At 42.7% G+C, this 25340-nt stretch overlaps 1 protein-coding gene across 7 annotated transcripts in view; it reads left to right on the top strand.

Annotated features, from left to right (window-relative positions):
* The window catches only part of RAPH1 (Ras association (RalGDS/AF-6) and pleckstrin homology domains 1), a 345430-nt gene that overhangs the window by 206597 nt on the left and 113493 nt on the right, over positions 1–25340 (top strand). For 6 of the 7 annotated variants that reach the window (XM_073633353.1, XM_073633355.1, XM_073633350.1 and 3 more), the window contains one exon: positions 2199–2273. The exons of the other annotated variant lie outside the window; for it this stretch is intronic. In XM_073633353.1, coding sequence (XP_073489454.1) covers positions 2199–2273 — 75 coding nt within the window. The remainder of the gene's footprint in view (positions 1–2198; positions 2274–25340) is intronic. 7 annotated transcript variants of the gene reach the window in all.

Here is a 25340-nt window from a genome sequence, read left to right as displayed (position 1 = left end):
CTGTCCATAATAATTATATTTTCTAATTAATCTACACAAAATCAAACTTCTGTTTTAAGGCATTGATTCCAGTTTTACATTGTACTGCAGTTCATTTGAACTTGTGTAGTACTTACATGGAACTAAAGAATAATTAGTCTGCCATTTGAATTTTTTTGCAAATTTTTTTTTTTACCTGTATGTTAATGTAGCCATTCCTAATGTCCCCAAAGATGTTGATCGCTACATGGTTTTAGCTGGTGGTTGATAAACTTCTAGTAGCACCAATTATGCACTCACAGCTAATTGTGACACTTCCCTCTCTGCTACCCCTGCTTATAGAGCGATTGTTAGTGAACATGCAGCCTGATGAATACTTTGGAGCCTGTTTATATTTTTAAGAAGGGGTATACTTTGTGTATACTATTGTGAAATATTTGCTAATAAGCACTTCATGCACAGTGTGCTGGTACAAAGGTCATGCATAATTGGTTCTACTGTTAAATTTTGGCACGTTTTCATTTAAAACAAATCTCGCAAACACAGCAACAAATCTACTATGCAAAATGATATTCATTATTAATGTATCTTGTTCTGGTTTGTTCTTTTTATATGTTGCCATTTTAAAGGAATAATTAAATGCCAACCCATTTTATGGCAGATCAAAGCATGGTAAATAATAATAATTTTGATGTTTAGAGATTATGTATTTATATTTGTAGAATTTTGAATACAATGCTCGCAGAACTCAAATGTTCAGCAGATTATTTAGAAGCATTCAAGTCTAGAGGTTAGCAGTAGGCCTCCAGTAACAGTAGTTGTACAAATTGGGTTCAGTGATATACATGTGATGTGGTGTTTTATCTGTCTTCAGCAACCCAAAAGTACAAGGTAATAGGTCAAAGAAAGATACTCAGCAACTAGGTGCTCCTGGGCCATATTGATTAAACCATTAGAAAACCTTCCAAAATCATTATTGTGACACACTTCTCCTGCAGCTCAGTGGGGCTGCCAGTGTCTTTCCGTTCTCCCTAGCCCCCATCTCTTCAGTTACCACTTCCCTAAGTCCACCCCAGTCACATAATTTTACTTGGGCAGAGTAGTCGACAATGCAAGTTTATGGAGTGCCTTGAATATTTACTGCCCTGAGGACCAACCACAGGTTATGTGTGCAGGTCCAACTGCAATTTAACACAAATGCAAAACCATTTTCTGTTGCATGCAGCCTTGTATTTAACAGATTTGAGAATAGACCAGCATGACGATGCCTGACAGATTTCTGTATCAAGTGGTGAACAATTGAACCAGTTATAAAATGACCACATACACAAGAGCCTTTATATTCTATCCATTCAATCGTGATCTGTGGGAATTGCTCATATCATAGACTAGAAAGATGGTAAAATCTGGATGCTGAGGCAGTACAAACTCGGCTTCTGTTACATACAAAGCCAAAAATAATGTTCTAGTGTTTGTAAAATGATATATTTTATAGCACTATCTGTAGAAGCTCTGCTTTGCTGTCTAGGCATCATTTTTGAGCATTGCCCAAATTCTGTTTTATAAATAAACTGATTGAAATTGCTGATTTGCAAATTTTGATGAAAATGTTCATGTGCATGGTTTAGAATATTAGAACTACCCCGTTTATTCTAGGGGTTTAGATGGGACTCTTTAGAGAGGGGACTGTACTGCAGTTTTTGGTATGTAAACTGCTTTTTGTCATTCAAGTTAAAATGTGGCCCTTCAAGAATGCATTGTAACAAATCTGAAAATGCATATCATGTGAACAAGCTTTTAGCAGTCCTTGTGCATAACCATTTTTTTATGACCAGGTAATTTCATGTGTTACCTTTCAGCAAAAGAGTACTAAATATTAATACATTATTCCACAATATTATAGATGTTAATATGGAGAAATGTTGTTCTATTAAACTTTTATGAATATTCCAGTTAATAAAAGTGAAATGTAATACAGATATATATATATATATATATATATATATATATATATATATATATATATATGTGTTTAAATTAATCTCTGGAACCTCTTGAAGCGCTTGTTTGGATATAAACCATATTATGCATTATTGATCATATCTTTTCCTTTGCACGACAGCTATATTAATCAACACACGCAAATGATTATGACTTGCAGAAATTTTTCTTGTAATTGTATTTTCCACTTTCTCTCTCTGTGTTTGTTTCTGTGCAAGCATTCCTATCTGGACAGGGAGACCTCCCTTCTGCTCAGAAACATTGCAGGAAAGCCCTCTCACTTGCTGACTAAGGTGATGAAGCTTGCTCTTTCCATCTGCATGATCTCCTTCTCCCCTGCAGATAAGCTATACCAACTGTGAAATGGATAAATGGGCACGTGGAGCTGTATAACATTCATAAGCATGTGCTCATTATCTTTTTACATTCATAAAAACAGATGTCCTTTATCAGTTTCATACATGCTGACAAAAACAATCATCTCATCAGTCATTGATGGCAAGAGGTTTATATTTCTGATGTTACTTCCTAACATGACATGCTGATATGATTTTTTTCTTGTATACCAATGATAAACACTTGGAGCAGACTATACTTAATCCATCAGCATGCTCTGCTTTATACATTGAGGCCATTTTATAGAACCTGGAGGTGAGAAATGTGTCTGTGTTGTGTTTTCTCACAGCAACCAATGAGTTTGCAGCTGTCATATTCTAACATGTGCTAAAAGAATGACAGCTAGTAATAGTTGATTATGTCAGACAACTCAAATGCATCTCCTACCTCTATTCTTGATGCATGTTTTTTATTTTTTACTTTATTGAACTTCTGGCTTCACTAGCTGTTTCTTTTGAGACATAGTGCATCAATAGATACACTAAATGTTGCTCCATTTCTGTTGTGATCTTGTTGCAATAGTAGCCTTTCTGATGCTATCACAGTATTATTGCTCCTGTTTGTGTGGTTGCTGGAACAATAGAGGTAGGTGCATTTGTACATATCTTTTTACATAATTGGTTTGTGTCACTTTGATACATCTAATAAATAACTTCTACAACAATATCTAGGTCGTTAGGGAAAAAATAAGAAAATGGTGTATGAAACTCATAAAGTCGTTTCGCTAGTGTTTTTCCTATTCCTTTAAACATGGCTTCTTATGTTATATTGTTTTTTAATAAGAATATGCAGTGGAATGGACATGTGTGCATCAATTACTCTACCCTCTAAATAATAGATGGAAATGACTCTGCACTGTCTTTTATTTGCATGGCTTATGTTCTAACATGTAGTGCTGCCTCCTCTCCCTTGTGTTTCTAGCTCTATATTATTCTCCTAAATGTTTTCTTTCTTTTTTTTGTACTGTTATCTACTTACGGTTATCGACTTTTTAGGTTAATTAATGGGGCTGTGATAACTAATGCATTAAATAGGTTTGATCTTATTCATGATTTCATAACTTCCTTTTTACCAATACAGAGCACAAAGTTTTACTTGTCAGGTATTGGATACTTTTTACTTGCTTTAATACTGGTGAGAGTATAACGTGATGATGTGCACTATACCATGCTTAGAGGGAACCTATTAGAATATAACTGTGGAAACTAAAAGGAACAATCGCCATGGTTGTCCTCTTTCTATAGCAAGCTGTTTTTCCCAAAATGAGTACTGTATGTGGGTCCAGGGTTCTGATTTCAGTTTGTATAATGCTAAACAAGCTCAGCTAAGCTTTAAGCTCATTGCAATTAAAATAGTATATTTGTAGTTTTTAATTGCTGCGTTTAAAAAAATTACAGTGAGAAAGTGTACAGACTGCAGCTGTTCAATTCCACTATGTGATTTTGAGCTACAACTCCCAGTGTGCATGTGGCCACTTTATTAAGCAGTGGTAAATAGTGCGATGGTACAGATGGTTATTGGCCTTGGCATGTTTTTCCTTCGTAGCTGGTAATTCACTGATGAGCAGAGGCTGGGTTATTTTTTTTTATGCCAGTAACTAAAAGGGGCATGTCAAAAACATCATCCATTCAATTTGTGTTGGAAAACTCATTGCAGGCAGTACTTGTTGAGTCCCAGAAATTGACTTAGGTTTACTTTAAAAAATAAATTAATCACATTAAAGTGTACATATTACAACAAGCTGTAAAATCACTTTTAAAAAGACCCTCAGCCACCTCAGATGTGATGTTGTGGAGAAAAGTTCAGCTCGCCCTCACCCTAGCAACATAACACGGGCACTGGTGTGTGCTGTGCATCACAGTGTGTAATTCTTCTTTTTTTTTTTTAACTTTTTTTTTTACTTTATCAGAATGTCACAAAGTTCCATTACATTCATGTTCATTCACTGCAGCGAATTACTGGATGTCCTACTTTTTGAGCACATCGCAATGCAGTGGTGTTAACCAAACAAATAGGATATAAGAGCAGTTTGCCTTGTCCATGGGTTGGAAATGCGCCAAGCAAGGTTGCCCAGTGCAGCCCAATGCACCTGGAATGAATGGGCCCTTAGCACTTCTTTACTGCTCGTTAAAAATATATCTCTATAGTCTGGACATAATGATATGTGTGTACTCCGCGCCAAACAAAATAGAAAAAAAAAAAAAAAGAATAATGAAAATAATGTTATACAAAAAATATATGCTGCTCCCCTAATATTGATGTGGTAATAGACAATTGTGTGGTGTGTAGAGGGCGCTGTGTTAGAGCTAATTACATTTGAATACAATATATACAGTGCAAAAAATCAATTGGAAAAACTTAATGATAAGAAAAACTGAATCAATCATAGGTAGTAAAATAATATATAAAGTCCCAAACAAAAAGTTCATAGTGGTCTAAAGACAGCAAATTCTTCAGTGTAGACAATCTTCCAAAGAAGTAGTGAGAAATCCTTCACCAAAACACAATGAACAACACCCAATGGGTGCTGAATATGAGATCTGCTTACCCAAGAGATTTGACTTCTTTACTTAAAAATAAAGTCAATTAGCACTTTGGCAGGATAATGCCTGCTCACATATATGGACTGGAGATGTAAAGAGCCTTCTTCCCCAGGGTTATGCATGGGATATATGGAAAAAACAATGGAGATCCAAAGCATAATTCTATTTATTAACCACCTCAATACAAGGCACTTAAACCCCCTTCCTGCCCAGACCAATTTTCAGCTTTTGGTGCTCTCACACTTTGAATGACAATTACTTAGTCATGCAACACTGTACCCAAATGAAATGTGTGTCCCTTTTTCACACAAATAGAGCTTTCTTTTGGTGGTATTTAATCACTAATGGGTTTTTTATTTTTTGTGCTATAAATAAAAAAAGACCGTAAATTTTGTGAAAAATTGCCCTTTTCTTTGTTTTTTCATAAAATTTAGCAAATTAGTAATTTTTCTTCATACATTTTGGCCAAAATTTATACTGCTATATATCTTTGGTAAAAATAACCCAAATTAGTGTATATTATTTGGTCTTTGTGAAAGTTATAGAGTCTACAAACTATGGTGCCAATCACTGAAAATTGAAAACATCTGATCAGGCCTTCAGTACATAAGGTGAATTTCATTTCTTAAGGTACTAACAAGTCAGAAAAATATAAATACCCCCCAAATGTCTCTTTTTTAGAAAGTAGACATTCCAAGGTATTAAGTAAGTAGCATGGTGAGTATTTTTAAGTTGTAATTTTTTCCCACAATTCTTTGCAAAAGGAAGATTTTTTTTTTTTTTTTCAAAATTGTCATATTAACTGGTTATTTCTCTCACAGAGCATATGCATACAACAAATTACACCCCAAAATACATTCTGCTATTCCTCCTGAGTATGGGGATACCACATGTGTGGGACTTTTACACAGCCTGGCCACATTCAAAGGCCCAACATTGAAGTAGCATCATCAGGCGATCTACAAGCATAAATTGCACATCTTATTTCTCAACCACCTATTACAATTTTGAAGGCCCTGGAGCACCAGTACAAAGGAATTGCCCACAAAATGAGCCCATTTTGGAAAGCAAACACCCCAATGTATAATCTATGAGGCATAATGAGTCTTTTGAACGGTTATTTTTTTTCCAGAAGTTTTTGGAACATGTAGAAAAAAAAATGAAAACGCTTTTTTTTTTACACAAAGGCGTTCATTTATAAGATATTTCCAACACATAGCAAATGCATAGCAAAAATGACACCCCAAAATACATTCTGCTACTCCTGAGTATGGCGATACCACATGTGTGGGACTTTTACACAGCCTGGCCACATACAAAGGCCCGACATTGAAGTAGCATCATCAGGCGATCTACAAGCATAAATTGCACATCTCATTTCTCAACCACCTATTACACTTTTGAAGGCCCTGGAGCACCAGCACAAAGGAATTGCCCACAAAATGACCCCATTTTGGAAAGCAAACATCCCAATGTATAATCTATGAGGCATAATGAGTCTTTTGAACGGTTATTTTTTTTCCAGAAGTTTTTGGAACATGTGGAAAAAAAAAATGAAAACGCATTTTTTTTTACACAAAGTTGTCCATTTATAAGATATTTCCAACACATAGCAAAAATTACACCCCAAAATACATTCTGCTACTCCTCCTGAGTATGACGATACCACATGTGTGAGACTTTTACACAGCTTGGCCACATACAGAGGCCCAACATCCATGTAGCACCATCAGGCATTCTAGGAGCATACATTACATAGATAATTTCCTGGCAACCTATAATTTTTGAAGGCCCTTCATATTTCTAACACATAGCATGTACATACCAAGAATTACAATCCAAAATAAATTCTATTGCGGAAAGGGTAAAAAAAAAGTATTACCTGTGCTTTTAGTAGTGTCCACAGAAGAGAGCACTGGTCCAGGCAGCAGTCAGGGATGTGCTTAGCGACAGCAATAGTAATTATCCAGGCAGCAGGCAGGAATATTGTCTATAGTCAGCACAAGGATATTGTCAGCCCAGCCAAAGCATTTGTCCATAGAAATTGTCCAGGCAGAGACAGCCAGCACAGCCATAATATTGGTCCTGGTACACTGTTACCTGCAGACACTCATTATTGTACCGCTCTCCAGCCCTTCATAAACATACTGCCTCTTGCTACAGCTAATTATTTGCATAGTCCAGGTAGCAGGCAGAGGTGTGGTCCGTTCATGCTGCAGGCAAAGGCATGATGGCAGTAAGTCAGCAGCAGGCTGAGGGCCGCAATCGGGTAAGACCTGTGCACAGGGGCACAGGGGTAGAGGCTTCGACCCACCCAAATCTCTATGAAGCCTCCGGACTCCAGACCCTAATGCAGAAATTACAAAACCCGGAGAAAACAAAAAAAACTGTTTTCTCCATTCAGAAAAACTATTCTGGAGCCCCTCACATGTGAGACCTGTGTACTATAGTAGCAGGGCAACAGATCAGTCCAAGCGGTATGCAAAAGCATAGTCCATGAAACAGGCCAGAGTCAGTTCACGTGCAAGCAGTCCAAGCGGTGGGCAGAAGCATAGTCACAAAACAGGCCAGGGTCAGTTGACGTGCAAGCAGTCCAAACGGTGGGCAGAGGCATAGTCAAAACAGGCCAGGGTCAGTTCATGTGGAAGCAGTCCAAATGGTAGGCGGAGGCATAGTCAAAAAGCAGGCCAGGGTCAGTTCACATGGAAGGCAGTGGCATGGTTATTTGGGGAAGCATGGAAAATGATCAGCGAAAATGGGGAAAATATGGGCTAATAATTTAGGGATGTATGATACAGTTCAAAGCATTCACCAATGCAAAGGCCAGGTTGGGAGGGACACTGGGGACAATGGAAGCTGGTATCTTTTCGAAAACCTCTTCTGCTGCACACGCAACATCTTTTTTGCCGTCTTCGGCCTGCTTCCGATGGTGGAATGTTGTACGGGAATTGGCGTTCATGAAGTCGGCTAACAGCATCAGAGCGAAGGTCTTTTGGGGGGGGTCTTTGTTGATAGATGAGGGACGTGACTACTACTTCTATGAATTTTAGGAAGGGGGCGGGGCTTTCTGTGGATTTTGTGTAGGAATTGTAAACAGCCAAATGGATTAGATAAATTGCTACCTTCTTGTACCAGAATTGGCACCTCCTTATTGACAAATAAGGCTGAATCATTTGGTCATTGAAATCCATCCCCATGTAGAGATTATAGTCTTGGACACATGTCGGTTTTTCAATGGGACCTCGTCTTCACTGAACTACAACCATAGTGTCATCGTGAATGGTGGACATCATGTGCACGTTCCTGTTATCCTTCCACCTCAAGGCCAGCACTTCATTGCATCTCAGTGCTCTTTCCCCCCTTTGCAGCTTTTTGTTCACTATGGATTGTGGGAAGCCCTTCCTATTTTTTCTTGAGGTTCCGCAAGCCAGGGTTTTTTCGATATATAGGTGTGTGAAAAGGGGCAGGCTGGTATAAAAGTTGTCCAGGTATATATGATATCCTTTTTTCAGAAGTGGGTAAGCCAGGTCCCATATGATTTTTCCAGTTGTGCCCATGTAGGCCGGGCACTCAGGGGGCTGGAGCTGGGAATCTCTTCTTTCATATATGCGGAACGCATACAGATATCCCGTGGCTTCCTCACAGAGCTTGTAAAATTTTACTCCGTATTTGGCCTTTTTGCTAGGAATATATTGTTTTATTCCTAGCCGGCCTGAAAATGATAAAAGGGACTCATCCACACATATATGCTTCTCGGGGACATAGAGTTCTGCAAATCGTTGGGAAAATAAATTTATCAGTGGGCGAATCTTGTATAACTTATCGGAATTTATATGATTGCGGGGAGGGCACTGGGTGTTGTCGTTAACATGAAAGAATCTCATAATCCTCTCATATCGGGACCTGGGCATTGTGGCAGAATACATGGGCATATGGTGGATGGGGTTGATGGACCAATAGGTATGTCCTTCATTTTTTTTTTGTAAGCCCCAAGTTTAGGGTGAGGCCCAAAAACAATTTGAACTCCTCCAAATTCAAATCTGTCCACTCAAACGGACGGGCATAAGATGATTGGGGGTTGCTGGCAATATACTGCTGGGCATACAAATTTGTCTGGTCCACAATGAATTGCAGCAAAATGTCGGGCAAAAACAGGTGAAAAAAATTGATCTCTGTGAAATTTTGGGTGTTGGCCTGCACACCTGGCTGTGCTGTGAAAGGGGGAATAATTGGTGATCCCGAGCTGGAAGGCAGCCATGTTGGGTTGGCAAGACCATCTGGCATGTATGTAGCGGCCCTGGCTCTTGGGGGATGTGACACTCCAGTAGTTGGGGGAGTTGAATTTCCTGTGCTGGTGCTCGGGTGTGATGTGGCAGCACTGGTACTGGGCCTGGGCATTTGTGCGCGGGGCCTATCGCTGGCGGCAGCACTGGTACTGGGCCTTTGTTCTTGGGGCATTTTGCTGGCGGCAGCACTGGTACTCGGGCTTTGTTCCTGTGGCCTATTTCTGGCAGCATCGCTGGTACTGGGCCTGGGAATATAATCCTGGTTGCTGGCGGCTTCCTGGTTTCCAGAGTGTCGTGCCCTTTTAGGAGGGACCCATTCTTCATCCGAATCATTACTACTCTCGATTGGTTCAAATGCCGAATTTGATTCAGAATCAGAATTGGAATCTGATGAGAACTCCCCGGTGCTCTCATCAGTCATGGAGAGGATCTGGAATGCCTCCTCACTAGTATAAACTCTTTTGGACATGGCTGTGTGGCGGGTAGCTGTGCGACGGGTGACAAATGGGTGGCAGGTGACGGTCACTGATGGGCTGTGAGATGGGTGGCAGGTGACGTTCACTGAGAGGTGATGATGGTGTGATGGGCGATGGTCACTGATGGGTGACAGGCAATGGTCACTGATGGGTGACAGGCAATGGTCACTGATGGGTGACAGGCCACGGACGGTGATGGGTAATGGTCACAGATGGTTGACAGGCGACGGTCACTGATGGGTGACAGGGCACGGTCACTGATGGGTGACAGGTGCACCGCTGATGGTCACTGATGGGTGACAGGGCACGGTCACTGATGGGTGATGGGTGACAGGGCACGGTCACTGATGGGTGATGGGTGACAGACGATGGTCACTGATGGGTGACAGGCCACGGACGGTGACAGGTGATGGTCACAGATGGGTGACAGGCCACGGACGGTAACAGGTGATGGTCACAGATGGTTGACAGGCGACGGTCACAGATGGGTGACGGGTGCACCGCTGATGGTCACTGGGTGACAGGGCACGGTCACTGGTGGGTGACGGGTGACAGGGCACGGTCACTGGTGGGTGACGGGTGACAGGGCACGGTCACTGGTGGGTGACGGGTGACAGGGCACGGTCACTGGTGGGTGACAGGGCACGGTCACTGGTGGGTGACAGGGCACGGTCACTGGTGGGTGACAGGGCACGGTCACTGGTGGGTGACAGGGCACGGTCACTGGTGGGTGACAGGGCACGGTCACTGGTGGGTGACGGGTGACAGGGCACGGTCACTGGTGGGTGACGGGTGACAGGGCACGGTCACTGGTGGGTGACAGGGCACGGTCACTGGTGGGTGACAGGGCACGGTCACTGGTGGGTGACAGGGCACGGTCACTGGTGGGTGACGGGTGACAGGGCAAGGTCACTGGTGGGTGACGGGGCACGGTCACTGGTGGGTGACGGGGCACGGTCACTGGTGGGTGACGGGGCACGGTCACTGGTGGGTGACGGGGCACGGTCACTGGTGGGTGACGGGGCACGGTCACTGATGGGTGACGGGGCACGGTCACTGGTGGGTGACGGGGCACGGTCACTGGTGGGTGACGGGGCACGGTCACTGGTGGGTGACGGGGCACGGTCACTGGTGGGTGACGGGGCACGGTCACTGGTGGGTGACGGGTGACAGGGCACGGTCACTGGTGGGTGACAGGGCACGGTCACTGGTGGGTGACAGGGCACGGTCACTGGTGGGTGACAGGGCACGGTCACTGGTGGGTGACAGGGCACGGTCACTGGTGGGTGACAGGGCACGGTCACTGGTGGGTGACGGGTGACGGGGCACGGTCACTGGTGGGTGACGGGTGACGGGGCACGGTCACTGGTGGGTGACGGGGCACGGTCACTGGTGGGTGACGGGGCACGGTCACTGGTGGGTGACGGGGCACGGTCACTGGTGGGTGACGGGGCACGGTCACTGGTGGGTGACGGGTGACCGGGCACGGTCACTGGTGGGTGATGGTTGCACCGCTGATGGTCACTGATGGCAGTCTCTTATGTGACAGGTGCACTTTTATGGGGTGACTGTTGGGTGACAGATGACAATTGGGGTGGGGGGCGATGGGACAGGTGTGGTGTTGATGCAGACACTACTAAACATAGATCTGTAACTCACTGCTTCTGGCTCTTCTCTCCTCACACTGGAAACGGTGTGTGAGGAGAGAAGAGCTAGTAACAGCTAGTGACAGCTCTTTGTTTACATTTAGTGATCGACTGTGAATGGATCACAGCCAATCACGTGGTACACAGCCCTGGCCAATGGCTGTGTACTATCGTCGGTGACGAGCAGTGTTCCCGGGAACATACCGCCACCGACGTGCATGCGCAGTGCGCACACGATCGCGCGCATGCGCCGTGCAATGCAGGGAGTTACCATTGTGATCGGCCGTGACTTCATCACGGACGATCACGTGGTAAACAGCCATGCCCAGTGGCTGTTCACCCCTGTCGGTGCAGTACAGGGCTGTGTGCACACGATCGCACGCATGCCCTGTTTAAACGGGCTCACGACATAAGACGTCCGACCAGAACAAGAGGCTTACCGTCCCGCCGTCATATGACGGTGGGCGGTAGACTAGTGGTTAAAAAAGGTATAAAATACAAAAAGCCACTTACATTTACATTTGGGAGCAGTACCTGGTCACGCTATTCCACGTAATTTCCAGTCCCTTTGGCTGTTTCTTCCCGGATGGTGGAAAGCACGCCAACCATGGAGGTGGAAGCAAGGCATCTGCACACACTTTCAGCATAGACGAGCCAGCAGCCCAAGTGCCGGGTCTAGGCACTTGTAAATGTAAGCGGCCTTTTGGCTTTTTGTATTTTATACCTTTTTTAATAAATAGAATTACGCTATGGATCTCCATTGTTTTTTTTCATATAACCCATGCATAACCCTGGGGAGGAGGGCTCTTTACATCTCCAGTCCATATATGTGAGCAGGCATTATCCTGCCAAAGCGCTAATTGACTTTCTTTTTAAGTAAAGAAGTCAAATCTCTTGGGTAAGCAGATCTCATATTCAGCACCCATTGGGTGTTGTTCGTTGTGTTTTGGTGAAGGATTTCTCACTACTTCTTTGGAAGATTGTCTACATAGAAGAATTTGTTGTTTTTAGACCACTATGAACTTTTTGTTTGGGACTTTATATATTATTTTTTTACTACCTATGATTTCTTATCAAGTTTTTCCAGTTGATTTTTTGCACTGTATATATTGTGTTCAAATGTAATTAGCTCTAACACAGTGCCCTCTACACACCACACAATAGTCTGGACATAGATGCATTTGATTTTTGAGGAAATAGCAAATACTTTCTGTTTTAAAGGGTTTATTAACCTAAAAAAAAAAAACCTGTTCCTTTTAAAGCGTGCTATACCGCACGACTAACTAGGGGGGAGAACAGTGGGACTTTATATGAAGCATGCAAGATAAATGGGTACAAATATGTCAGGCCAGTAGCTAGTGGTAGCATGCAAACCGTTATATAATGGTAAATTGTAAACAAGGAATAATTTTAGATGAAAATAAAATATTTATTCCATACATGTAATACATACAAGCATAATAGCAATAGTAATACATGGTATTGCCAGACTCTTTTGATCCATATAAATAAATGTAAAAAATATACAATAGTACCAGCATAGTACAGTAGGGTTACAAATTCAATCCTGGATGTAAACAACGTGGAATAGCTCCACTCATCAGGAGCAGATGCAATATAGGTATCTAAAGATGTAAATGGATAATATTAATTATAAATTAATGTCTCAGCATGGGAGAGGGGGATACAAAGAGAGGGTGGTGGAAGAGAACCCACCCTGCTAGGAATCAAGTAGGAGTGTGGGTGTGAAGCGATTAGGACTGGAGGCCAGCTGGGGTACTCATCAGTCCCGGGAGCTGAGGTGGTAAAACCCAAAGCACAATGGTGATGACCCATCAGGGAACAGATATTCCGAGGAGTGCGATATCCCATGAATAAAGGAGGTATGGATAATATCACCAAAAACCTTTATAAGTAAATAACTATTATAGTGATTGGACAAATCACAGTATAATATACTTAGTAAATATGTGGGTTGAACCACAGGTGATAAGAAGTGAAATCGACAAAGTGTAGAAGGTAGGACCTAGGATGTAGATTAAAAATAGATAATAAAGCAGTAACATAGTAGATCCCAGAAAAGATAAAATATAAAAATCAAAGGTGTGGAAAGCCAGGAAAGAAAGGAAAAGACCACATTGTTACCTTAATATCTAGATCAATGTGCTAGACTCATGGCATCATGCGCAGGACAATGGGGGTGTGGCATCAACACACAGCGGTACACGGCCCCAGTCTCCGCGTCTCAAGAGGCAAAGGGGAGTTCTCTGGTGTGCGTCGCAGCTCCCAAGACAGTGGAAAACCAGCTGGAGCCAACCGTCCACAGCACTGCAAGACATCTATGACAAGACCAGAAACAGAGGGTGGGACTAAATGATTTACACAAACTACTCTCTCATAGACCTTTCCCATGCCGACACACCAAAGAGGAAATAGTGGTATAAAGTGTTACATCGGCACTATTGCTGTATAATAAGTTGTACTAGTAAAAAGCTATACATAGCACATACTTCCATCCCTATTGTTATACAGCACAGTGCTTGTGCTGTGTAATTTGGCCCCCTGTATTACCTAAAATACCTGGCTGATCCTGCCTGGTTCTGCCCTCTTCTTTGTAAACTGACCATGGTATATCATGGCTGCTGAGCCCTGACCTTGTGGTCCGTTTACCTGCCTCCGTCATCCGCTGTGTCTCCTGTCTCTCCTCTGTGCTCTCCTCCATCCTCTCCACCCTCCCTTCCCTGCCTGTCAATTCTGTGTCCATGCACGCCCCCTCCCCTCCTGCTGTTTAAATTAGGGTCAAATTTACATTATCCTCTCGGTTGATTCATGTAATGTCCCCCTGTGACTGCTTTATAAAAAAATGCAGCTATATACCTGTTTACAGAGCGCAGATGTGTTCCTATTGGGCAGCACAAACATGCTTCTAAGTATACTCAGTGGAGTCTCTGAAGTAACATGGAGCAATCGGAACGGTGCCATCTGTGAGGCTTGGTAACACTTAAGAATGTGTGTGTGTGTGGTAATCCTAGGTCCCCATGGTATAATATGTTTGTTTGCTGTTCTAGGTTTTTGTTTGGTAGTCGTCAAGTGAAACATAGAATTTTAGGCAAAAAGGTAATTTTTACAGCAGTGATTTTACCTAGCTGAAAGATGTGTTGTTCCTTCCTTTGTTTTAGGAGTCCATGTGGCTGTTTAATAAGGTGGGGGTTAACGCCTAAATAAGGTAGCTGAAAAAGAAACTTGTAAATTTAAAATGACCACTCAAAAGGTTTTGTGTGCATTTTGGTGGGGAGATTTTGAGTGCTTTTGAATTGCTCCTATGGATCGTGAGCTCAGGAACTATGCCAAATTTTTGAAGGGTCAAGAAATGATTAGCCATAGATTTAGCAGGATTAAGTTGGTCATACGCTATTTCGTCAACCACACATTCAAGGTGGAATGCGGGAATCCTCACTGCTGTGTCATTGTATTCTGACAGTGGAGGAATGCCGGAATACACTGATTAGCAGCCTGCAGTGCTGATCGAACTAATGTTTTACAGCAAACCTGTTCATGAGCAGTCACAGTAGATTGAATGCTCTCTAAACTTCCAGTGGATTGAAATGTGGCCGGTGCCTGCTGAACCGGATTAATTTCCCTCAGTCTATGGGCAGTTTAAAGTAGAATTATAGGCAAAATGATTTTTTTTTTTCTTTTTGGAGAGAGCAAAGTAGGGTTATAATCCCTGTCAGATTTTTTTTTTTCGCTATCTGTGTCCCACAGCCAAACAGGAAGTGAGAGAAAATCCCCCAGGTCACCAGAACTAGTGTCCCCATTGGAAGAGTTCCCCTCTATTACATTTCTGGGGACAACCCAAAATTTGGGATTTACTTTCACTTTGATAATGGTAAGCAGGACAAAAAATACGAGAGCATGAATCTCCTTAACGGGGGCACAGACGGCAATAAAAACTGACAGTCTGCGCCCAAACCTCAATGCTCCAAAACATAGAAGAGATACTCCTGTTCTCCTGAACAGAGACGCATGCTTTTCTACTACAGTAATACCTCTGATCACGAGTAACGCGGTTAACGAGCGTTTTGCAATACGAGCTATTATTTTATTTTAAATTCTGACTCTGTTTGCGAGCGTTGTCTCGCAAAACGAGAGGCATTCAAGCCTCTGGGGTATCCAGCGCCGCATTTGGCCAAAGGTGCGGGGGCGCCGGTAACACTCGAGCTGCTCGGAAACACTCCATTCCCGAGTGACTCTGAGTGCATCCGAGCAGGTCTCCGAGTGTCTCTGGCGCCCCCCACCTCTGGCCACATGTGGTACTGCATACAATAGAAGTCACTGTGAAACAAATTACTGTATCTGAGTTTCCATTGACGCCTATGGGGAAACTCACTTTGATATACGAGTGCTTTGGATTACAAGCATTCTTCTGGAATGAATTATGCTTGTTATCCAAGGTACCACTGTATTTGGGAAAGGACCAAAGCTGGGAGAAATCTTTGTATATCAAGTGTATTCACAAACTCCTAATGCCCCTGATTTGCCACTGAGGAACAAAACCAATTTGGTCTTTATTTATTACATTGGTTAGGTAGGTGTTGAATATGAAGACAAATATTTTAGCAAATATCTTTGTCTAAATCTACCAGTGCTATGGGATGAAAATTGGCCTATGTCTGCTTTGATAGCATACATGCTGTGTTGGTGAGCAAGTCTTCACTGTTAAGTGCTTGGATCGAATAAAGGCACAAGAAGTCTGCAGGATTTTTGTTTTTTTACAGGGGCATGATCAAAAAGCACTACAGCGCTGACACTGTGCCCATCCAATAGTGATAAAATGTCATATACCAGGTTAAAAAAGAAGTATTGAAAGATACTTATTTCTGGAGGTATAGGAATAAAAATGTCAATTGGTAGAAAATGACTGACACTGTGGTGCTGGCAAGGCTGCTTTCATTTGTGGGCTAGAAATCCACAATCTGTAAAATAGGAAGGGAAGAAAGCACCAAACCGGCATAGTGTAGCACAATTTATTAAGTAAAATACCATATAAAACAAATAGAACTCACAAGCGGGTGAGGGGGAGAGAGAGAGAGGATGACAGTCCTCAGTGGATTGTAATGAGCTGGGAGCTGTAGTCCTTGGTGGAGATTGAGAAGAGAGCCAGCTGTGGTGGGGAGCAAGATGAACCTTGAGTTCGTGCAGGGAGACTGGCGTAAGGCTGCCCTGTGTGGCCATGATGGTATATCCAGAAATCGGATGTCTGCCCAAAGATTATGTGTCCAGCTGAGTAGTGAGAGGAGCAGTAAGTCCACCCGCTGTGTAAGCCAATCGGGACGCGTTTCGGAAGCTTAACCATGCCTTCTTCATCAACCTGATTGTTTGTTTGAAAATACCTCTGGGAATTTATAGAGCTGCTAATTATCCTCATGACATCCAGGTGAGTGAGATACATGTCTTTGAGCAATCGCCATTATGGCGGTGCCAGGGATGTCAGCTCTTAGTATTTGCAAATAAAAACAAGATACTGGATTAAAGACTAATGTAGCAAACTAAATTGGTAATATGTAACAAAATATAACAAAGTAAAAGATAAACAATGACTGTGCGAGTCCTATGTAATCTTAAATAGATTTGATTAAATAGCTGGACACATCGTCTTTGGGCAGACATTCGATTTCTGGAAATACCATCACGGCCACACAGGGCAGCCTGACGTGGGTCATCCTGCTCCCCACCACAGCCGGCTCTCTTATCCACCAAGGACTACCACACAGCTACCAGCTCATTACAGTCCACTGTGGACTGTCATCCACTCTCTACCTCTCACCCGCTTGTGAGTTCTATTTGTTTTATATGTGATGTGAAGCCATCAGGGCCTGTTTTATTTTGCAGTTTTAAAGATTTGATTACTTGGAGGATATCAAGGGAGGTGGTCAGTCATGATTATGTTAAACCCATGTTAATTATGTGTGAGAAACCTTCCTGTGTATCCATCTATTCTTTAAAGCTCTGTCCTATCAGTGACCACAGTGCAGTGATAGGGGACAAATAAGCCTGGGATCTAACATGTTTTTTTGATCCTTAGATTGCTGAAGAGAAAAAAATGAGATAACCTGATACATGTTGCGTGCTCCTGTGTTTTTGTTAAGGGAGCACTTAGGAAAACTTTGGATTTCACTGAATGAGCTTCACCAGATGTCTTGCTATACTTTCTGTCATGGTAATATTGCTGCTGACTCACTGAAACCCAGTTTCATCAAACACCCTCCTGTCTGGTCTAATTCCTGTCAAATTAAAACAAGTCATCTTTCCATAACAAACACCTCAAGATTTTTGTATCGTTTTATTACTATTAAAAAAAAAAAGTGCCATTTCCTTGTTCTCGTCAAAATCGCAGCACTATGCACAAAACACTTTTCTGGTAAGTAATAGACCAAATATGTATTTCTGAATACATACATTCTTATGCCCCCAGATAAAGCAGCATGAGTCCCCTAGCTGAATACACAAATGGTTTCTTCTCTGCAACAATTTTTTTTTTTTTTATATTCTATCATGATCCATGCCAATAGAATAATGGGAAAACAAAACCAGCGGCTATTTCATCATGCATTGTATTGAAATGTTTTTACAGCATTATGTTAGCCAGCTTTAACATCAATTATGCACAATATAATTTTTCTTAGTCAGCACCTATTGGCTGCTGTACATCTGTTATACATGCTAAAAGCAAATGTATTAAAGTTCAATTTATATTTTCTTTATGAATAAATTAAAATGTTTATTTTAGTCAGGTAAGGGTGGTTTACATATTACCATATTTATCGACGTATAAAACGCGCCGGCGTATAACACGCACCCCAATTTAAGAGGGAAGTTTCAGGAAAAAAACTTTACACAGCCCCCCTGCATAATACACAGACCCCTGTACAACACACAACCCCCTTTCATTATAGAGACCCCCCCCCCCTCACTCCCAGTGCTGGGACCAGGGCTGTCTTTTATATTGATTGGACCCTGGGCAAACATTTTCTTGGACCCCCCCCATGCAGTTTCGCTCTCCACCTGTTCTGAGCCTACAATAAATAGCATCTAGACTCAAGATCAGTTTACTGAATCAGATCAGACAGTGATTGCGATTGGTTGCCAGAGGTTACAGTGTATTATTACCAGTCACTGACTGGCTGCTAGAGGTTACAGAACACATTATGGCTCACTTATTATTTGCTAGAGGTTACAGCATGACTTCTGCTTGTTGATTGGTTGCTACAGATTACAGTACATCAGTACTGCCCACTGACTGGTTGCTAGAGGTTACTGGACATCCTTACCACTCACCAATTGGTTGCTAGAGGTTACTGCACATTATTACTTGTTACTAATTGGTTGATAGAGGTTACTGCATATCCTTACCGCTCAATGATTGGTTGCAAGAGGTTGGTGCACATCATCTCCTCACTGCCTGCACACTATGGACTGGGGAGATAAGGGGACCCATCCATAGACAGAAAACCCCAATGTAATGGGGATTCACATTGCCCACTAATATAATGGGGATTCACATTGCCCACTAATGTAATGGGGATTAACACTGACCACTAATGTAATGGGGATTTACACTGACCACTGAGGTAATGGGGATTTACACTGACCACTGAGGTAATGGGGATTTACACTGACCACTGAGGTAATGGAGATTTACACTGACCACTGAGGGTAATAGGAGCATTCACGGGAACCACTAATGTAAGGAAGGATTTACACTGACCACCAATGTAAGGGGGACCTTCACACTGGCCACTAGTGCGAATGAAAGGATTGTACACCAAACTCCAATGTAATGAGAAGATTTACACTGACCACCAATGCAACTGAGACATTTAGCCTGCGTTCACATTTATGTGTGTGAGGAACACATGCAAAATTGCTTTCCTGACTCCACAGAAATTTGCTGCCCTTTAGCAGATACTCAGCAGTGCCATTAATTGTTAATGACACCCTCACACATCTGCTGAGATGTGTGTATTTACATGCACCACAATTCAGGGTGCTGTGGCACCATGTTATTTTGAAAAAGGGTTCCAATTTGCTTACCTTTGCAGAACAGGCTGATGTTAGGCTTAATGACTACAGTTTTAGGCAGGACTTTCAAGCGTGCCCCTTTACCTCTCCGGTGGGCACCATTCAGCAGAAGTGACCTTAGGGGGGCATGATATACATAGGAATGCCGCCTCTATTTACATATCATTGCTGCCGGTCCGCGGCTATTTACATATTAATGCAGCCGCTACTTACATATCAATGCAGGTTATTTACATGTAAACACAGGGTCTGCAGGTGAGTCATCTGTACATGGCAGTAGGCAGAGCTGAGCAGCATTAATAACAGCTTCACACTGAGATATCAGGACACAGCACGGGACTAAAACTTCAAGGGACAAGGGAATTTGAACTGGGATAGTTGGCAAGTATGAGGCAGCTGCTTTGGGCCCCACAACAATGATGGGGCCCAGGGCAGATGCCCCTTTTGCCCTGCCTTAAAGACAGCCCTGGCTGCGACAGGGACAGCGCTGCAAGCATACTCCAAAGTTGAGAAAACTTCACACTGCCAGCCCCTTCTTTTACACCGCTCCTCCTGTGTCACTCATTGTAAATCAAAGCTTCTAAATACCTCCATTAATGCTGCTCTCTCTCGTGGACCCAGTCATGTGACTGTTCTCCTCTCTTTTATTGACGGTCATGTGACCGCTCTCCTCCTCCAATCAAAAGCTACACACGAGGAGGAGGCGGAGCGGGAGAAGGAGAGCAGCCACAACGAGCGGCATTAATTAAGGTATTCGGAGGCTTAGATTTACATTGAGTTACACAGGAGGAGCTGTATATGACAAAGGGCTGGCACTGCAGTAATGTTCTATGAACTTTAGAGTTTACTGGCAGCGCTGTTCCACGGCCAGGAGAGGCGAGGCCGCCGGCCTGACACCCTCCCAATAAGTGGCACCCAGGGGAGACCGCCCGATCCCCGCCCCCTGTTGGTAAAAAAACAGACATCGCGTATAACACGCTTGCACAGTTTACCCTCTTATTTTCAGGGTAAAAAAGTGTGTGTTATACGCCAATAAATACGGTATTTATATTATTTTTAGCTAGCGGGTAATGTCACAGTCCAATATCCGGCCTCTTCTTCGGTCCCAGAGTGCTCCCTTCAGTGTTATGCAGATTACATGCTACATCCTGCATTTCTATGAATAAAGTGTAAAATGCTGTTTTAGTATGAAGTAAACACTACAGTGAATAGTGGTATCTTATCTCCATTATTAATGGACATCTATGTCATGATGTTTAAATTGTGGTACTAATATATTTAAAGAGACCCTATCACTAATGCTGATGTTCATTTGTACTTGGTGTCCAGCGCATCTCGCTGCAGTGTCCAACAACAGTCAGCCAGCATTGATGGATTTCAGTTGCCCTGATATAATTTTTCCATTGCAGCAATGTCCCAGTGAAACCTTTCACCATGTTTATCACTAACTGCACCTAGATCTTCAGGAAAGAAGTCCAAGTATAAATGCAGAAAATAAATCTTCAGTGACATGTTGCATGGGGCGGACTGTGCTAGCTCAGCGGGGGATTTCTCCTTTGATCTCCGCTGAGCTGGCAGATGACTGGTCCGTCTCTGCTCACTGTGCAGAGACGGATCTGTCAGAGCCCTGCTGTTCTCTATGGCAAGATCTGTGGGAACATGCTGTCCGTTTCATCCAATGCCATCCAATCCGAACCACTGGACGGATGGCGAGCGTATCGCCATCCGTCTGTTTTCAGTGGCTCTTGTCGGATCGGATGGCAGGCGGGTGTCAGTGGTAACATCTCTGCTGGTATCCGCCTGCCCATAAAAGTCAATGGGTGGCCCGCTTAGATCCGCCTGAGAAAGGACAGGCAAATCTTTGCGTGCCGATTGTGAGAAAGGGGCCTTAGGCTTGTATGCTGTAAGAAATTTGTAAACAAAGCCAAGAGTATTCTAAACGACATCCTTTATGGCTTTTCAGGAGATTTTCTCCAGCTCCACTAACAGATCTTTGAACTGTTAGTCATTGATGACGTATGTGATCTATGGATCAACCTTAATGCCTTCCTTAATCTTGGCATCATTTATTCTTGCAAACATCTGTCTCTGATAACTAAAGCCTACACCTTCCTTGTTTATCGCTTTTAAAACATTTTTCATCCGTCTGAGTTTTATGTGAAGCAGAGGCAAAAATATATTTGTCGGGTCAACGAGTGGTTCATGTGCTGTGTTTTTAACTTGGAACCAAATTCTTTCGGCATGGTCGTTTCTTTTTGATGTAATGCGACTTTCTTGCATGACTGTCCATTTTGCATGTATAACAATAGTACTTGGTATATCCAATCTACATGCCAAGCAGTATAGATAAAATGCAGCGCTAAAAGCGCTTTCTCTATATTCACCATACAGTGATTGTATATCTACACTGATTGCACGCTGCTTTTCACTGACCAATTTGGCGCTGACACTCACCTTATAGTATTCCAAGCAGTATAGCCACTACTTTTAGATCTCCACAAATTTTCCAGTTGTACTTGGTATACTGGATGCGCTTCAACAAATGTTTCTATAATGTGTGCAGCATAGTCAACAGGTATTGAAAGGTATACGTTGCCAATCTGTAACAACACAGCCTTGAGGCTTAACACTAGGGTTACCCAGACTGCCTGGGATTCACCCGGGCAGTCCGGGTTTTGAATCGCGTGTCCGGGTTATAGGCGAACTGAAACCCGGACACATTCAGACCGGGCTGATAACCTAGATAGTCAGACTGCTGCGGGCGGCTGTCTGGGGGCAGGTTTGGCATCACTGGGGGGGCAGGACGATGTTGTCAGCAAAAGCAATTTTGCCACACCCACAGTTTGCTGTGGCACGCTATGCGCACCACATTACTACTCTCCTTGGGCCACCCAGAGGTGTCCTAGGCCGCTAAAGTGTTTTAGGTTTGGCTTGAAGAAAAGGTGGCAACCCTACTTAAAACTGATGAATCAATAAAGACACCATTCTAGTGGGTCATGCTCACAATCCAAAGCCATGAACAAACAGTCAATTTCAGTACAGAAAACAAGGTTGGTAATCTGTGCAAATTAATTTGTTAAAGCTTCTTGGTGGCTTTGAAAAACAGAATTTTTTTTTATACCTGGTTATAGAAAACACTGTTGTTGCAGTCTTGAACCCAGGAGTTCTGTCTTTGATTTTTCAATCTTGTATAATAATTTTTACTTATTTTGGTCCATAATCTTACAACCAAAGTACAATTAATTTTCTTTCTTAACAAGCTCAGTCATGATTCGTTCATGAGGTTTAAGCGTGTACATGCCACAAATGTAGCAGAACATATGAGTGTTCCAACATTGGCGAGCCCTTTCTGCTGTCACCAATCATCCTACCGCCTATAGCTGGATCACTTGTTACATACTGTAAGATACATGTTAATATACAATGCTATGCCTTTAAACAGTCGCATCAGGATACATCAATGATTCAGTTAAGATCAAAACTGATCTCAACTAAATGGGTAGCATCTATGCATGCAAGCTGCTTTATCGCCTTTCCAGGCAGCATCCATCTAGCCAAAGCATGCCTAGGCATGCCCAAACTGTACCAGTTCCACAAATGTTATATACGGTATGCCCTGAGTAAACTTGAAATATACTGTATAAGAATTAATTGCAAAAGCAGAAGATTTCTAGAAAACGGTACACAGTAGGTTAAAGCATTGTTAAACCCAAAAATGTGATATATACTAATATAATATATTTTTTCCCTTCTGTTTTCACCTGGCGATCTCGCCAGTGGCACACCTCCTATTTTAAGGTGCCTACACTCTGTATGAGAGAGCACAGAGACACCTTTTGGACAGCAGCATTGTCAGTCCATGGGGATAGGTTAGTGTTAGATACTAGCAGATTTAGATACAGTATATCACAAAAGTGAGTACACCCCTCACATTTGTGTAAATATTTTATTATATCTTTTCATGTGACAACACTGAAGAAAAAGTACTTTGCTATGATGTAAAGTAGTGAGTGTACAGCTTGTATAACAGTGTAAATTTGCTGTCCTCTCAAAATAACTCAACAAAAGTGAGTACACCCCTAAATAAAAATGTACAAATTGGGCCCAATTAGCCATTTTCCCTCCCCTTTGTCATGAGACTTGTTAGTGTTACAAGGTCTCAGGTGTGAATAGGGAGCAGGTGTGTTAAATTTGATATCGCTCTCCCTCTCTCATACTGGTCACTGGAAGTTCAACATGGCAACCCATGGCAAAGAACTCTGAGGATCTGAAAAAAAGAATTGTTGCTCTACATAAAGATGGCTTAGGCTAAAAGGAGATTGCCAAGATCCTGAAACTGAGCTGCAGCACACTGGCCAAGACCATATAGCGGTTTAACAGGACAGGTTCCACTCAGAACAGGCCTCGCCATGGTCGACCAAAGAAGTTGAGTGCACGTGCTCAGCGTCCTATCCAGAGGTTGTCTTTGGGGAATAGACGTATGAGTGCTGCCAGCATTACTGCAGAGGTTGAAGGGGTGGGGGGTCAGCCTGTCCGTGCACAGACCATATGCCGCACACTGCATCAAATTGGTCTGCATGGCTGTTGTCCCAGAAGGACGTCTCTTCTAAAGGTGGTGATCAAGAAAGTCCACAAGCAGATTAAGGACATGGATTACTGGAACCATGTCCTGTGGTCTGATGAGACCAAGATAAACTTATTTGGTTCAGATGGTGTCAAGCGTATGTGGCGGCAACTAGGTGAGGAGTACAAAGACAAGTGTGTCTTGCCTACAGTCAAGCATTGTGGTAGGAGTGTCATGGTCTGGGGCTGCATGAGTGCCGCTGGCACTGGGGAGCTAAAGTTCATTGAGCGAACCATGAATGCCAATGTGTACTGTGACATACTGAAGCAGAGCATGATCTCCTTCCTTCAGAGACTGGGCCGCCGGGCAGTATTCCAACATAATGACCCCAAACACACCTCCAAGACGACCACTGCCTTGCTAAAGAAGCTGAGGGTAAAGGTGATGGACTGGCCAAGCATGTCTCCAGACCTAAACCCTATTGAGCATCTATGGGGCATCCTCAAATGGCAGGTGGAGGAGCGCAAGGTCTCTAACATTCACCATCTCTTTGATGTTGTCATGGTTGAGTGGAAGAGGACTCCAATGGCAACCTGTGAAGCTCTGGTGAACTCCATGACCAAGAGGATTAAGGCAGTGCTGGAAAATAATGGTGGCCACACAAAATATTGACATTTTGGGCCCGATTTGGACATTTTTACTTAGGGGTGTACTCACATTGTTGCCAGCGGTTTAGACATTAATGGCTGTGTGTTGAGTTATTTTGAGGGGACAGCAAATTTACACTGTTATACAAGCTGTACACTCACTACTTTACATTGTAGAAAAGTGTTATTTCTTCAGTGTTGTCACATGAAAAGATATAATAATATATTTACAAAAATATGAAGGGTGTACTCACTTTTGTGAGATACTGTACAATAAACAAATTGAAGCCAAACTCCAGCCAACACTTTTTAAGTGGTTACAGCAACAGTTTTCTTCCCTTTGGGATGAAGGTTCTACATAAACAAAAGTTGATCATTGTAAGCACCCTGTCGATGTTAAATGGTTTCTCCTAAACACACTAACTTGGGGTTTCTCTACCTTTTTACCTTGGCGGACCCGTTGGCAAAAATGTTGATATCTCAGGGAACCCCTAAAATAATGTTCACATCTACCACTCATGGAACTTTGGTGTAATCAGTGAGCTGTTGATATATAACAATTATTTTTAGAAATTGCATTACATAATAACATAAGTATTAAAACATACATATTTAATGTAAATCTTGTGCTTGCCTTTTTTTGAACAGTTGCTCAATTCTGGGTTGAACTTTAGATAAGCAATGTATATGGGGGAAGCAGGGCAGGGTACAGGGGGTCAG

The sequence above is a fragment of the Aquarana catesbeiana genome, linkage group LG06, assembly GCF_042186555.1.
Source record: "Aquarana catesbeiana isolate 2022-GZ linkage group LG06, ASM4218655v1, whole genome shotgun sequence".
Taxonomy (NCBI): domain Eukaryota; kingdom Metazoa; phylum Chordata; class Amphibia; order Anura; family Ranidae; genus Aquarana; species Aquarana catesbeiana.
The sequence above is the reverse complement of the archived record's forward strand: the minus strand, read 5'-3'. Positions and strand labels throughout refer to the sequence as shown.